Source organism: Drosophila serrata, unplaced genomic scaffold (genome assembly GCF_035046125.1).
Source record: "Drosophila serrata isolate PLE 108 unplaced genomic scaffold, ASM3504612v1 contig_310, whole genome shotgun sequence".
In the NCBI taxonomy this organism is placed as follows: Eukaryota; Metazoa; Arthropoda; class Insecta; order Diptera; family Drosophilidae; genus Drosophila; species Drosophila serrata.
Genome location: NW_028257208.1, coordinates 506,509 through 524,002, shown reverse-complemented (window position 1 = coordinate 524,002; position 17,494 = coordinate 506,509). Strand labels below are relative to the sequence as shown.

Here is a 17,494-nt window from a genome sequence, read left to right as displayed (position 1 = left end):
TTAAATTGGGTACACTTTTGAACCCTTTACCTTGGAGCTATCAAGTACAAGTCACTGCCAAAAGTGGAGAGATGATCTTTGGGGGAGTGGAAAGATGATCATTGGGGAGTGGAGAACGGAGAGTTGAGGCTGAACGGCAGAGAGAGCTTAAAAGAGAACGAGATGGTGACAGCTTCACTTCCGAAGAAATATTTTCAAGTGGAATGCAAATCGAAAATCGAAAGCCACAAAAATAATAATAATACTATATGTATTGTATACTACCCGCCTTTCCATCTCTCTCCCTCGCTGCTGACATCAGCCATAAATTTGATAATCGCGTGCACACTCGCGGTCCATTTGTATGTGTGTATATGTGTGTGTGTGTTTACGAGCGCCAATACTCACTCACATCCTGTGCAAATAAACATACAGTGGAACCTAGCTAAAGTTGCAAGCTGGATTCTATAATCAGAATAAAAAACCTTACAGCTATAAGAATTCTATTTCTTAAGTTAAATCAATATTGTTTCAAATTCATATTATTTAAAGAGAGGTATAACATTAGTTTACTTTAGCTTGTATGTACTGTTGGTAAAATAAATGGCGTTTTTGTGTGTGTGTCCAACCTATTGAATCGCATTTTATTGCAATGATTAAAATTCCAACTAAAAGTTGCAACAGCTGAATGAATAATCATATGCCACACACTCACAAATTCAGCTTAAAATCTATATTAATTGATTTACTTTGAAAGAGACTGCCGCTAACTCGCTGCCATCTTCACTCTTGTTTTTCTATCCACTCTTTGGGCTCCTTTCTTTGCCCCCTCCAAAGATGCTACAGCTTCGGATCACCCCCACCCCTAAGACATCTTCGACCTCCATCAACCGTTGCATTGACAAACCTCTGCAGCAGCGCAGTCAACCACTGTTGTGCGCTCTCTGCTGCAGTTTTCTTAATTGCGTTTTGCTTTTTATTCATTGCCACCGCTCTCACCTCTACCTGCTGCACCTTGGCCTTCTCTCCAAATCTCTCTCTCTCTCTTCTCGAGCTCCCCACTCCCTTTCCCCAATATTCCCCCTCCTGTAGGCATCTCCCTCACTCACCCGAGTGCTGCTTGAGTTGCCCAACTAACTGTCACTGCTTTTGTTCTCCATTCGCATGTGGGAGACAGAGAAATGCAGGGTATTATAGGGTGTTTCAAGTCAATCAGTTGCGAAGAAGTTCAACAAAAGGCAAAGTTTGGATTTGCAAACTCTTAGGCAAGACCTATAATTGAAATGCCCCTTAGGTACTATAACTTACAAACTTCTAAGAATTATTAAGGGAATATATACATATATCTGCTGTACGTAGGATACCACTAATTCGCCTATGCCTAATGCATTTGTAGATTTTAGTGTCTGTCGCTGCCGACGTCAACGCCTGTTGTCAATATTTACTCTATTCAATAATGATTCCGTGGAAATTGTGGAAATTGTGCTGAGTGAGTTGGCTCGGTACCGAAGGTCGCTCCATTGTTCCAGCCCCATGTCCCGTCTCCCGTGTCCCGTGTCCCATTCCCAGGGATACTGCATTCCGCTCTGATTAGTTGCAGCCGTCATCCAAGGACAAAGTTCTGCGTTTGGCACGTGCGGAAAAGTTGCGTCAACGCGGAAAAGCGGAAAAGCACTTGTCAGTAGTGGTCCCCTGAAGTGGTACACTTTAGCACGATGGCTCTATTTTCAAACATTTTCTACCCTATATAATAAATTATTGAAGCACAGAAGGGTGATTATAAATTCGTACTCATTAATTGGAAAAATCGTGTAACATATAGATAAATCTTTGTATGTAAATGTTGCATTTTAAATTCATTAAGCTGTGGGACATACTTACTCTTTAGAGGTTGTGTGTTTATAGCTGCTCTGTGAGGGTATAATCAAAGTACGTTGCATTAAGAGCACGTATCGCAATCACAATCGAGCTGACCATATGCGGAGTATGCATATTCGATATGGTCGCCATATGGAAAGCGGGGTCTTCCGGTCTCTTTTGGCTCTGGCAGTGGAATCACGCGACATGGGCCCAAAAGGTGTGTGTGTGTGTGTGTGTGAGTGTGTGTGTTGTCCAGCGTCATGAGCTGGGGAATCATGAACATAGCTGGCGTCGACCCAGTTCTGTTGCCAAGTGGATTTCAAGATTTCGCAGACCCCAATCGATTCCTGTTTCGCAACGGGGTTCAATGGCCATGTCCTGCATCCTGCTGTCATAAGTTTTGGGTGAGCAGAATCTCTCCGGCATCTGCCGGTTGTCGCATTAACTAAACCTCACTGTTACGCCTATGTAGAAGCTTTCACAGTGGACACCTGATATAGATAATAAAGTTTTTCTAAGAATATAGAACCTCAAATTATGTAACAAACTCCCAGAAGAATTATAAGACCAAGAATAGTGATTATATTATATTTATTTAACTACAAACTTACCTTTTTCTGGCTTACTATAAGCTCTACTGCCTGTGGATTGCACAAAAAAAAAACTTGCTCACAGCCATTTACGGCAAATGCCAAAAGCCGCTTCGTTTTGGCCTGGCCAACTCTTGCAGTCTAAGTGAATGGGGTTGGGGATTGCATCTGCTTGCTTGCCACAGCCGAGGAAGTCGAGCTTTGATCGCTCGCAATTTGCAGTCAGATCGATTAAGGCCTCGATTATTAATTGACCACACACAAGGCACTCAAACACTCAACACTCAAACACTCGAGACTCGATCAGCAGCAGCAGCAGCAAATCCATTCAAACAAATGCCGAAGCGTTGATTGCTCTTAATTGGCATTTGGTTAGGGAATCTGTAACCAGTTTGCCTTGAATGGCTTTGAAATCAGTTATAAGTTATATAAGAATGCTGGTTCTTAGCTTAGGGTATAAAAAAATATGTATCATCCTTTTTATTTGCAAAGTTCAGTTGCGAAAAGTATCACTTCGATATGAAATTTGACTCCGTCATAATTTGTTTAAATTCGCTGACTCTTATGGGGAGTAACCTCGGCTGCAATCGGGCTTCCTTTAAAGTCCTGGCTCTGGGGCAAACCACTGAACTGCATGGGTAATCAATTAAGAGGGTCTCAAAGCTATAAATAATCAAATCCAAGGGCTGCGGCTGCAGAGATAGATGTGGGGGGAGGGTGAGCTTAGCCCGGGACTTGGGGGTTGTTTGGCTCACAGGACATCAGGATAGCAGGAGAAGGCCTAGTGGCAAGGCAAGACAATTTCCCTTCCCCTTCAACATGAGTGGAAAATAAAAACAATAATAAAGTTATATGCACTGCAACTTAACTCTTTTAGGTTCTGGGCTATGTGATTTGTTGTGGAAAACTCAGAGATCTCTCAGTTTTATTACGTATTTCCTCAAAGCTGAAAAAGAGGTCAATTTATGGGTGTTTTCTATCCTTGAATTTTCTTTCCGTGTAGTAGTTGTCGTTTACATCCCCGCCAGCCAGCATGGCGGATGAGTCATGCCGCCAACGTGTCGTATGCGTGTTTTCGGGGTGGGATTTGCGCCGGATACTTATCAATTTGAATGCATTAAAGGACCTGCGGGGTAGGTAGTGGCTGCCACTAGCCAGGCCAAGGGAGTCAGCATAGTTGCATGCAAGCCACTTGCCACTTCCTGGCGGCTACGACTTTTTGGACCCTTCTGCCACCAGTTTAGGGGTTGCCTCTGGAGTGGCGCACTGCAGTCACTGTGGGGTGGGCGGGTCTCTGTTTGTAGGTGGTGGAGGGTGGTAAAGGACATTAACCTCTTAGGCCTGGCCACCCACTCTGCCACCCTGCCACCCTGCCCCCCGAACCCAGCAAATGCTAATTGCCCCGACCTAACCTCACACAATTCTACCCAAAAGGAGGGACAGGACTTTTCGACTATATTGGCGCCATTCGAATATTAGAAATGTCTGAAGCGACTGCCATAGATATGTACATATATACACATATATCGCTTGGTGGGAGAGATATATATTTTTGATGACTAATCCCCGCACAAGAGCCGGCTGAGCGGGGCTCTTGCCTGCGGCATATTACATCATCAACAAATAACAGGGGCGAGCAAACAAACAAAATAACTTTTGGAATACAGTCAAGGACAATTGACAGGAGAGGAAAAAAATAATAAAGAGCGAGAAAGAGAGGAAATGCTGCTGTTGAGAGAAAAAAGAAATTGTAAGAGAGGTTGTATAATTAAGTAAGCCGGGGGCGATATCCTCAAGCTTTGTCCCGGTACACTCAGGGAAATGTTAAAACCTATGGGTTAAATATACATTATGGGTACATAAAATATCCTTTTTTTTAATAATTATAAAGCTATTAAAAAGAGAAGACTCAACGAAAAAAGGGTGAAATTGGAAAAAACCTTAAGGTACTTAATACACTGTGTCTTATTATACTGCAGTTTATGAAAAACTTTAATAAGAAAATATTGATACTTGCTAGGAACATGTTGAGCAACAGCCAAATAAAGAAAATGTTGCTTGAAACATGATGAGCAACAAACATTGTTGCTTGCAACACAAATGTAGATGTTGCACATGTTCAACCTGCACACTATTCATTGCCTAATTACGCCCATGTTCATCAACCGATTTTGCTCAAACTTTCAGAAAATGACCGCTATTAATCTATAAATATTTTTTATTTTAAACGGAAATTCAAGATTTTATATTTGTTAGAGTTTTAAATGATTTTTGAGGACCTGTCCAAATTAGAACTCAAACTTTTCTCTGCATGCAAAAGCTATAAATGTTGTCATCAAACTTGGTAGCTGTAGGTACTAGAGATTTGTTGTTTTAAACGGACACACAGACGGACATGGCTAGATACACTTGGCTGGTGATGGTGTTTAAGAATATATGCACTTTATGAGGCCGGAGATGCCTTTTTTCAGCTTAGCACACATATTCTCTGTTGGCTCTTACCCATAATACCCTGTTACCCTGTGATACGTTGTGTTATATGTTATAGAAATGATACAATTATAGCGAGATACTTTTTGGCAGTGTATCTGCTTCTGCCAGTGACTCTGGCAATGAATCTCGCGGATGCATGGATGCACGGATGTGGAAACGGTGGTGGGTGTGGGTTTGTTCCTTGAAGGATGCTCCAGCCGAATGCTGCGCCAACAGAGCGTCCTTGTCGCCTGCGGAGGCGTCTGTCTGCTCTTTGTTTAAATAACTCTTTTGCATAACATCCTCGACGCAACTCAATTGGCTGTCAACTGGGGAAACAAATGGGGGAAATCCTAAAGAAAAATAGTCAAGTCAGGGAAATATGAGGGAAAACTAAAACGGTTCGAATTTAGCATTTCTTCTACACAGTTCTGAGCCACTTCTTGGGGAAAATTGAGCTCAAAAGTAAACCGTTTTGCTTCACAGTAAGCGGCTTCTCCACCAGTGTGTTGCCTTTTTTTTGTTGTTATTTGTTATTATTAGTATTCGCTGTTATTTGTTTATGGGCCACATAACTGCCAGCAATTTCTTCTGCGGTTTCGGACGCTATTCTTCGATTGCCATGGAAGCCATAGATGAGATGAGAAAGAGAGTACTACTAATGGAGAAAAAATAGGCACACAGAGAGATATACAGAGAGAGAAACTAAAAGCTTGGCTAATGTTAATGGCCTATTTATACAAATTAATTATAAATTGATTTTGCTTAGGCACGCAACAGAAATAATAGCAACAAAACGGCAGAAAATCCCCACTCAAAAGCGTACATTTTAAAATGTGTTTACCTGCAATTGTTCGCTTACACCTGGAAAAATTTTGAATAAAAATCTGGGATATATTTAAAAAAAATCATATAGAGAATGAACTTGAATTGTGTGTTTTTAGATCAGTTCATATCATTACCAAATCGTAACAAGAATCATATCAATTAAGCATATATTTGCAAGTCAATTTAACATTTCTCTACTTGAGATATTTATTTAAACTTATTTTACATACCTACTATTTTTGTGAAAATTACACTATTAAGTACATTTTGTGTACAGTGTAGCCTTGAAACTAAAAGGAAACTCCCCTTTTGCTTCTTCAACCATTTTGTCATTTGACGTGTCCCCAATTTTCCATCCCATTTCCCAGAGACACAGGGCTTGCGATCTAAATTCTCGATTCTATATGGACTATTATATAGTCACGTATGTATATTGCAGCGATTCCTGTGCCAACGCAAAGTGTGAACAGCCTAAAATTAGAAGCACTTTGAAGTGTGTGGAACACACGAGTTTTCCCACCTCTCGACTTTGTTTTATTTTCGTTGAGGGTCTGAGGTGGCATTTTCCTATACATTTTTCCTAGTGTCGCCACTAAAAATGTTTTTTGTTTTGGAAAATAAGCGGCACAGGGTCAGAGGGAAAAGATAAATAGAAAAACCAAAAAAGCGAAGAGCAAAAAACTTTCACACTTTGAACAATGAACAATGCAGGAAATGAAATAACAAATCCAAGCAATTTTCTTGCCTATCTCAATCAAACCTTTGTCCACTTGTAATTTCAATAATTAAATTGTTTTAAAATCACAACAAAATAAAGCAAAGTTACCTTAGTATCCTATACAAATACATGTAGAAACTGGTTCCTTTTGAGCCTCTTTTATTTACCAATATTTATTTACTTGAATAATCCAAGTTTTAAGTAAGTTTATAGTTTATATTTTTTAAAGGGCATCAGGTATTCGGCAAGTTATTACCAGTTTGTTGCCGAAAATGAAATGTGTGAATGTTGCGGTTGAGTGAAAATACATGTGAACGAACCCTAAAAACAAAACCCAAAACCCCAAAAAGAAAAGGAAAACAGTAACAAAAATCAAAACAATGGCAGTTGAAACAAGAAAATCATTACAACAGTCCGGGAAACCTAATACCTTCTACAAAATCCCGAAAAAAAAACACCTAAAGTTTAATTAAAGAATATATAAAATGCATTGCTTAAGTTAACTATCTATAAAACTTAAAAAATGTATTAAAAAAGAACCTGAAATTTGGTAGCATTTTCTTTAGAGATTCAAGTCCAATTCCCTTTTTGAAATCTCTTACTTTTTGAATTATTACTATCACAGTTTTATAATCAGATTTATTAGAATCTTCATTAAAATATCTCTGAATCTTGGCCTATACCATATAGGTTTACCTCAATAACGGCATTTCCATGCCAACAATCTCCAGCTGCGTCTCCCTTCGACTGCAATAAAAAATAATAATAATAAAAAATACAACAACAACAACAACAAATATCCCCGCAACCATATTAGAAAGTTTTATTTTTCATTCGTTCGTTTCGTTTTTTTCATGTCTTTCATGAGACCCGCCAACGAATATTTCGTTTCCTATGAAATTCCGAAATGCCGAAAACCACAGACATTCGAAAAGTCAGGAAGAAGCAGCACTCAAAAAATGCCAAGCACAATTAACTTAATAATACAAAAACAACAACAACAAAAAAAAAGATAACTAAAAAAACTATATAATAAGTCAACTCTGTGTGGGCGACGAAATAAAGCCAATTGAGTGAAAAAGTGGAAAAAGAAATGTGAACAAGTTGGGGAAGAGGGGGACAGCTTGGGCAACTTGACTGACTGATCATCATCATCATCCTGATTATCATAATCATCAGCTTCTTCATCATCATCAGCTTCATCATCATTGGCTTCATCAGCTAATTGGTGCGACGCTGATTCATTCATCAGTCAAGAGAGACAACAAATTTATTTGGTTATCTAAGTACATGCAATTAAAATTCATTAAAATATTTGCTATACCCTAAATTTCCTATAATTTTAGTCAAATTCTTAAAAACCCAGAAAAAAAATCATTTGCGGACCCATAGATCATATATAATCTTGATCAGCCGAGTCGATCTAGCCATTTAAGCAAGAAAAAATATTTTACACAATTTTTTCAGAATTTAATAAGAGGTTACATCGTTAAAATTGTCGAAAATGTTAACGAAAATTTATTTTTTTTAATTGACAGTTTTTTGGAAAAATTAAAATTTAAAAAACTCATAACTAAGCCAAAAAAGCATTGATTTTAATTCGGAAAGCGTTCCTATGCTAGTTTTTTGAAGATTAATAAATCTGCATACTCAATTAAAAATGTTTAAAATTTAAATTTTTTTCTTCGATTTTTGAGAATTTTAATTCTAATTCTAATTCTAATTCTAATTATTATTTAATTTAATTTTCAATTTAAAAAATTGATAAAATTTTTTTTTTCTATGAGATGTCTAGAAAGATGCGCCTTTTAATGCTGATCAAGAATATATATGATTTATAGGGTCGGAAATGACTCCTTCACAGCGTAAAAAGGTTTTGACTAAAATTAAAATACTCTGAAAGGTTTTAACAACCTAGATCCCAAAGTAAAATATTTATATTTTCTCAGTCATAAGAAGTCACATTAGGCTTGGAAAATAATTTATTATTAAACCATATGGATATATTAATTAAAAATACGTACTGATTCAGAGATTGTATAGAAATAGCTGTGCATTTGAGAGCCTTAAAATAATAATTAGTAGAGAAAGAGTGATTACAAATTCGCTGCTGGCATTCATAGAAACCTTATCCTCGCCCATTTCATTATTTGTTATTATTTGTTAAATGTTTGTCTAAATGATGAGCTCATGTTTCGCAGGGCGTATGTTTTTTTTTGTATTTCTCTATGTTTTTTCTCTAGAATCTGCCTAAGACCGCTAATTGTCGGACATGTGAACATGTGGCACCATTTTTCCCCGCATATTCATGCTTTTATTGCTTTCATACATATTCGTATTCATATTCGTGCCACGCCTCAAGTTATGGGGTCAGGGTCGCCTCGCCCCAAAAAAGAGATAAGAACCCGCATTAAATCGAAACCGAAACCGAAATGCTCCCGAAAAGAGTTCAGAGGTCATCGAGTGGGTGGTTTATGATAAGAGATTTCATCTGCATACGATATATGTGTGGATTTATGTATGATGTATGCTACTATATGGAGCCTATCATTATAATAGCCTTTTGGGTGCGAATGAGTCTCTCGTGTATTGTGTGTATTAATTGCCCAAGGCGATGATGATGATGGAAGCCTCACTTCTGCCAATGGAATGTAATCTGAATTGGTTGTCAGCGATAAGGAAATTAATTGGCCAGATGTGCCCTGGGCGAAGAAAAAGAATCCGATGTAAGACGAAGAATCGTTTAACCAGAAAAAGAACTCTAAATTAAAATATATACATAGGTATACTTAATGGGGGGAGAAATTAGAAAGAATAAGCTGTAAAATTGTAAAGAAACTTATAGACATGAGTGCACTTCAATTATGAACAAAGAATAGTTCATAATTCATTTATTTAACAAATCAATATTATTTTCATAGGGGGTGTTTGGTATAAAGGTTTATAGCAAGAAGCATATCCTTTAAAAGGAATAAGAAAGGTACATTCGAATACGATCGACTCTCAAATACCCGAAACCCTAAGCAATGTGAGTGAAATTAGAAGGAACCTATAAATGAACTTATTTATACTAAAACTTACGAAAAACTTAAATCAAACAGTTTGGAAGGCAAAAGAAAATATTGATAATTGCTAGGAACATATTGCAAAACAACCAAATAAAACAAATGTTGCTAGGAAAATGCTTGCAACACAAAGGTAGATGTTGCAAATGTTCAACCTACACACAAAGTCTAATAACTCCCTTGTTTATTAACAGATTTTGCTCAAACTTTCAGAAAATGACCGCTATTAATCTAGAAATATGTTTTACTCTAAATGAAAATTCACTATTATTGCTTAGTTATGGTTTTTAATGATTTCTGAGGGCAGAAATGGGCAAGGCCAAATTTGAAAACAAACTTTTCTCTGCGTTCAAGACCTATGAATGTTGTCATCAAATTTGGTAGTTATGGCTTTTACAGACTCATAATTCTGTTGTTTCAAACGGACAGACTGACGGACATGGCTATATCGATGGGTCTGGTGCTGCGAATCTTCTATTATTTACCATTGTACGCTAAGGGCACCCAATATAATATATTAAATCCCATCTCATAATAATTTTAGAAAAATTTCCAATCCCCAACCCCATAGAAAAACTATCAACACTTTACACCAGGGAAATGTGACCCAAATTTCCCCCGCACTATACTGATGTGTCAATTTGAGTGCGTATCATGCCACTTGATGCAAGACCATTTCCGAGTTAGATTAACTCTCAACTATAAACAAAAAATAACAAGTAAATAAAAACAAAAAGAGTTGCGACGCGTAATTAGTTGCTCTTCTGATGGCAGTTTAAATATTCATCCGTAATGTGTGCGTCCTCCGCCTCCTCCTCCTCCTCCTCCGTCTCCATCTCCGTTTCCATCTCCCGTCATTGTACGCACCCAAAAGTGTTGCCCACATCATCGCAGAGACTCGCATTTAGTATTCAATGAAACATGTATGTACAAATGTATATAAATTATATAGCGGCCTCGACACAAACCGAACCGAGATACAGCATACAGCCAGCCCCTGCACTAGGCAAGTTTCCCATACTGGTACGTTGTGTATTCGCTGGTGGGGACAGTGCGTTTCATACCATTCGATAAAGCCAACAAATATGGGTATATTTTGGGTAATAAATTTCTTAAAGATTCGGAGCATTATCTGTCTGAATAAGGTGTATTTGTAGTTCAATATTCCATATTTTTCGATATCTAAAATTATTTGTGAGAAAAGATTTGAATTTTAATACTAAACACCTTAAAAATGTATAAAGAAGGTTTTATTTAAGAAAATTTTGTTTGCAAATAGAAGTATATATGATCTTTGGCAAACCTAATATTTTTGTGTTTCTAGATATATATATTTAATTGATATTTTTATATGCTAATTTTATGTGGAAATCACAGTTTTTCAAACATCGTAACTTCGTCAAAAATGTTTTAATTTCTATTCGGACAGCTGTTCTGTGTTAGTTTTTATAAAGTTAACAATTCTGCATATTAAGTTTTTAAATTTAAAAAGTTTAGAATTTTTCTCTATTTTTAAAAATTTTAACGATGGTACCCCTTATAAAATTTTCCAAATTTTGAAAAAATTACAAAAAAATTATTTTTTAACCAGACATGGCTAGATCGACTTGGCTGTTAATGCTGATCAAGAATATATATGATTTATAGGGTCGGAAATGACTCCTTCACTAAGTTATAAGCTTCTGACTGAAATTATAATACCCTAAAAGGGTATATAACAATATAGCAAAAGTAGCAAAATAATGTTAAGAAATTAATATTTGTGAGCAAATTATAAAAAACTAAGGTTGTTAACTTTGAGTAGATATCATTAATACAAATTGCCAAGTCACTTTAGGGAATTGATTGATGAAAACAAATGCATAGCTAGCACTACTGATTCTAAACCTAATCCCTCGTAAATGATCTATCTACGTAATATAATAATCATGGTTAGGACTTACCCCAGTGGAGGACACATGGTTATCCGCTTTCGTCATTGGGTAGTGCAGTGTTATATTCCTGGTATCATCCATGTGAGCCTCTTCCTGGTTATCCGTATCCATTGCATAGGCCACGTCATACTTTCGGAGTCGAAGTGCACTATCACTATCACTATCTCCAGAGATGTAAACAAATGAGCCTCCTCCTGGTTAGCCATATCCATATCCATTCCATAGGCCACGTCGTCCTCTTGGAGTCGATGTGCACTATCATTATCACCAGAGATGTAAACAAGTGGGCCTCCTCCTGGTAATCCATATCCATTCCATAGGCCACGTGATCCTCTTGGAGTCCAAGTGCAGTATCACTATCGCCATCAAGTGCGCCTCCTCCTGGTAATCCATATCCATATCCATTCCATAGGCCACGTCGTCCTCTTGGAGTCGATGTGCAATATCATTATCACCAGAGATGTAAACAAGTGGGCCTCCTCCTGGTAATCCATATCCATTCCATAGGCCACGTCATCCTCTTGGAGTCCAAGTACAGTATCACTATCGCCATCAAGTGCGCCTCCTCCTGGTGATCCATATCCATTCCATAGGCCACGTCGTCCTCTTGGAGTCGAAGTGCACTATCATTATCAGCAGAGATGTAAACAAGTGGGCCTCCTCCTGGTTATCCATTCCATAGGCCACGTCGTCCTCTTGGAGTCGAATTGCACCATCACTATCACTTTCACTATCGATGTTAACGCTAGGTACCCCTAGGACAGACTGAATCGCGCGCGACTCCAGTGCCTCTATTTATACTTCCCGAGAGAAATTGAGAGCGAGAGGGAAAGAGCCTTCTCCAGAGATAGGCAGCGAAGAGGCACCCCAAATGAGTAAGAGGGAGAGGGAGCGAGCTAGAGCTAGCGCTAGCGCTAGAGCTAGAGGGAGAGAGAGAGGGAGAGAGCTGTAGCTGGAGCCCATTTGTTTACTCTAGGAATCACTTGGCAAGCGTTTTAATGATTTACTTTACAATTTTCCATATTTCCATCTACTAAATGGTTTCTCTGTATTACCCTACATTCATGAAACGCACTGTAAGTGTGGATACACTCATTTACCTGACACAGTCGCCCCCTTTGGGTCATCATCTCTCCCCCCGCGTGTTGTCACGAACAATTTATTCGCTCTGCTTGTTTCGCACATTTTTCATCTTTTCAGTTTTCATTTTCCTCTGCTGTTTTCTTGGTTTTATTTATTTTTCTCTCTTTGTTTTTATTCTGTATATTTTTGTTATTTTTTTTTTATTTGAATCTTTAGTATTTTCCGCACAACAACAACAAATTCTTCAGCCGCTTCGTTGCATCTTATGGCTGCTATTTTATTTTGTAAATTTTTGTACAGCGCAAGCTGGACTATTTTAATTCGATTCCAGGGAAACAACAACAACTAAACGAAATGATGATGAGTGGAATTTTTGAATTTAAAAATAAATATTCGCTGTTTGTCGTACAAAATATTTTGTCTATTATTTTGCACAACATTTATGCTGTGTGCGAGGGATTAGTTAGCGGAAGTTCACATGCTGAAGGGTTGTCTTAAAAATAGGTAATATAAAGCATAACATTCCTAAATATATTTCACCTATTTAGTGCAGAGTTTTTAAGGGGAGCTTAAGCTTTAAATATGCTCTTTAAAGAGCCTCTAATTTAATAAGTTATAATTAATTGGAGTTGGATATTCATTTTCCAACAAGTCATGACAATCTCCAGCCTTAAGCCTTCTCATCAAACTCTCTCTATTTTTATTAGGTAATTGAAGTTACCTTTTCTTGGTTACATTACCCAAGAGACTTGGCTCTTTCTCTTCTCCTCCCAAGAATGCACAATTACTAGCATTTCCTCATCATAAATATCTCCATTCCAGTGACTCATCTTTGGGTAATCGACAAAGTGCAGTCAATTGCCGGGTAATGTAGAGCATGAATAATTATGGGGCAAATCCACCGAGAAGCTGAAGTGGAGGTGGTCGTGGGGCAATTAAATGATTGGCAATGATCATGAAATTTGATAGCAAATGTGCCAGCAAACTCGACGGAACAGACAAACTGTCTGTGAGACAAACTCTTCCGACATTAATGTGGGCCCATTGCCAAAGGCAACTGTCTGTACTGTGAATACTCAGTGGGAAAGAATTCGAATAACTCCAAGAGACTTGGTCTAAGAGTTGTTAAAGTTGCATATCTTATAGTGTATTTCCAAGAATAAACCCCACTGCAGATTTCCTTTTGTTCTATGAAAAGGGGGTACTCTTTTGAAGGCTTTACTGTACATTTATGCGGAACTTGCCCATTGACATTTGTTGCCCCAATCTCTGAGTTGCAACTGTGGGCTTGCCCCATCATTATCTCGGGGAGAATCGACGGCGGCAGCGAATCGTAGAATCGGGCAATTAGTCAGTAGCTTTAAAAGCATGCACTGCCTCTTTGCCGCACTTTGCAGTTTATTGTGCCAGTTATTTCCCACATATATTTCTTCATTCTTTCTTTCCTTTTTGCCCAATAAGTGTAGGCACTCGGGGTTTGTGGGTGGGTGGGCAAAAGTGCATGCTCCCAATGAGCATTTTCCTAGGCCGGAAAACTGATGTAACGGAGAGAGAGAGAGGGGGGTGGAGGTGCCAAGAGCTATGCCAAGAATGCACATCGTTGAAAGGAAAAAGAAACTCATTACCGGCTGTCAGGGCTCTCCAAATAGTAGATGGCATTTCTTTCACTTGGAGCGTTAATCTTAACGGAAGCAAAGCATACACCTTCCTTTAAAATTATTATGATACTTTAATTTATCGATATATTTGGTTGTGAGCTTAATAGTTTATTTATTATTAAAATGCATTTGAAAAACCCTTCAACCGCTCTCTATGCTCACAAGGTTACACTCAGCTCTTAGTACTTCCTCTCTCTTTTAATTACTTACATTTTAATGACATTATTATAATTATTTACAATCAATTCCTTTTTAGAATGTGGTGGACCATCACGGGCAACTTTGGCAATATACTGCCCATTGACTGGTCCAAGTCGTACACCCGTCAGATGCACATGCCCACATTGAACCTGGGCCAGAGCCACACTAAGCAGCAGCAGCAGGCACGAAACCAGCAGCAGCAGCTGCTCCATCAGAGCCACCAGGCGAATTCACAGAGCAACGGTTCGGGTTCGGGATCGGGATCGGGCCTGGATGCCCAGACACCAGGAGATGAGTTCAACGATTTGACCAGTGAGGATGAAGCGGTGGCCAATGATCTGGATATGCATGCCCTGATCCTGAACGGTCTAAACAACGATCTTGACGACCAGCCCATCAAGACCGTCGAGGAGGTGATCAAGGAAATTGACGACATTATGGATGAGGCAGAGAGCCCGCTGGACGAGCCAGAGACCTGTGAGTCGGAGGTCATTGAGAAGGCGCGAGAGGTTCTTGGAGCGCCACTCTATGCGGAAAGTAAGTTTTCGTTTCGAAATTTAATAAAAAGATTAAGAATTTATATTATATAATAAATTGCTCATCGAATCCGCAAAACTCTATTTGCAGAACTGCAATATCTGACCACGACACAGCTGAACGAGCTGTACATGGAGATGGAGGTGCTGATCCAGGAGCTGAGCGAGACGCTCATCAATGAGCTGGCCCTGCGTGACGAGCTGGAGTTCGAGAAGGAGCTGAAGAACTCGTTCATCTCACTGCTCCTCGCTGTCCAGAATAAACGACGTCAGTATCACGTAGAGAAGAAGCGCGGCAAGTTCCAAGGTAAAGTCATCGCATAGACCAAAACTTAAGGGATTGCTAAGCATTAATGCCATTAATTTCGCTTACGCAGGTCCAGAGCCCAAGTACTTGACCACTGTCATTCCGTATCACCTGGAGAACGGCACGCCCAACAATCAGTCACTGCAGGTCCTGATCAAAAGTGAGTATCGGATTATATGTTTCTGTTTAATTGACCTGTAACATACCTATTCTGGTGTCAGTTCTCAAGGCCATTAACGAGGACAGCCCCACAGTGCCCGCCCTCCTCACGGACTACATACTGAAGGTGCTGTGCCCCACATAAGCGCCAGCATTTCAGCCATAGTCGCCGAGGAATCCCAGCTATTATCGCTCTATCTCTCTGTCTGTGTTTATATACAATTATACCGTGCATCTATATACAACTTGCATATACACACAACACAACACAACACACCACACACACAACATACACTTAATTTAAATATTATAGGTCGTACTTTATGTTATTATTTAAATGCAATCCGTGTTACTTCTCCCCTTTGGCTTGAGGGGACTCGAGCAGGAGAAGATTTAGCACAGGCGCAGGCTCGTTTGGTAGAGCTGATTGCTTTCAAATCCATTGGCAGACCCGATAGAACAAATATGCAATAAAATATATACATGTAACACATATTATATAGACACATAAAACATATATCTAACGAAATATTTATGGAGAGAGCGCTATAGTTATAGCTCATTGTAGCCAGTCCTCCCATGGCAATAATACTCACTTCTCCGCCTATGTATCTCTACCAATAAGTCGAATCGAAGGCAATCGAGGAAGACGTTTAACTCTAAAGCCGACTCCAACTAAGCTTAATATATACATATACGCTATGTGTGTCATCTTGAGACGCTTGATCGCTAGCCAGGATCGGGCCAATTTACTGCTTGCATTATGTTTGGCAGCCAATCCATAGTTTGTACAATATGTAACTTGTGTGTAATATATATTAAATATGACTTGATTGTAAGAATCCGCCTGCCGCCGTTTCCAAATGTGTTCCGCGTCGGAACTCTCGCGCCCTTGAAGGCGGAGGGGAACAATGTCAGGATCCAAATCCGCTCTAAGTTTCGTCACAGTTAATTTACGGAGTTTTATTGTTTTTTTATTGTTTACTTTTTTTTTAATCGAGGCCATAAAATGCGTTCTGTTTTTTAAAATGTTTTGTCAAATGTAATTGCTGGAAACATAAGTGTAATTTTAATTTGCATAGAAAACGCTGTGTTATTTACTTTTACCAAAACAAGCATAAATACAATTAATTATAACTATATAAAAATAATAAAAATATATACAACAAAAAAAAATTCTAAAAAAAAACCAAAAACAAAAAATGCAGTCAGTCGCACAGTTGCTCTTCTTTTTATTATGATTATTAACAATAAATTAATATATTTTCTTTATTTTATAAGCTACAGTCACACCTACACTTACAAATCGAAAAAAAGAAATAAATAATAAGAATAAGAAACAAAATTAAGGTAAACCTGCATACATATATATAAAAAAAAATATATATATATATGACAATTGCATCCAGTCAAGTCCAAATCGAACCACTCTTACATATATCATGTTTCACATCTCACACCACAAAAACAAAAAGAAAACAAAAGGAAAGGAAGGAAGCTAAGGAGCCAAGGAGAATAAAGGATATTTAAATCACATCTAATGCAAATCTTAGGTACCTTTGTTAGTAAACAATATGCGAGCATAACTAAAAACCCAGATAAAATATATGTCAAGGGAGATGCATTAATGTTTACGATTCCATATTATACGAATATAAAGTATATCGATATGGTCGCGCTTTATAAAAACCAAATGATACAACGTATTTACCGCAAAACTTTAAATGGAATATGACTCTTTTTTAGGTCTCTGCAAAGTAAAGCAAAAAACAAAACAAAGGCTATATAAATCATATAATATGATAACAAAAAAAAAAAATTAAAAGGCATCCAATAATTGTATGTGTATTTGTAAATTATTTGAAGAGTCCATGTTAAAGTCGAATGAGAAACCGAAACATAAAACGTCGATGCCCACGACAAGCCTAGAATGGAAATTATATATTTATTTGATAAATTGACAAATTAGTAAAAGAGAAGAACAAGAAAACACAAAGTAAATACATAGTTCTATGTATACACGCAATGCAATGCGCTATATACAAAACAAAATGGACAAACCGACAAAACTTTTAAATTGCTTGAATAAAAAGAAGAAAAACCA

At 38.1% G+C, this 17,494-nt stretch overlaps 1 protein-coding gene across 1 annotated transcript in view; it reads left to right on the top strand.

The window, feature by feature from the left end:
* The window catches only part of Unc-76 (fasciculation and elongation protein Unc-76), a 19,858-nt gene extending 2,364 nt beyond the window's left edge, over positions 1-17,494 (top strand). The window contains exons 2-5 of the mRNA XM_020947718.2: positions 14,444-14,925; positions 15,016-15,231; positions 15,302-15,391; positions 15,453-17,494. Coding sequence (XP_020803377.2) covers positions 14,444-14,925; positions 15,016-15,231; positions 15,302-15,391; positions 15,453-15,535 — 871 coding nt within the window. The 3' untranslated portion in view covers positions 15,536-17,494. The remainder of the gene's footprint in view (positions 1-14,443; positions 14,926-15,015; positions 15,232-15,301; positions 15,392-15,452) is intronic.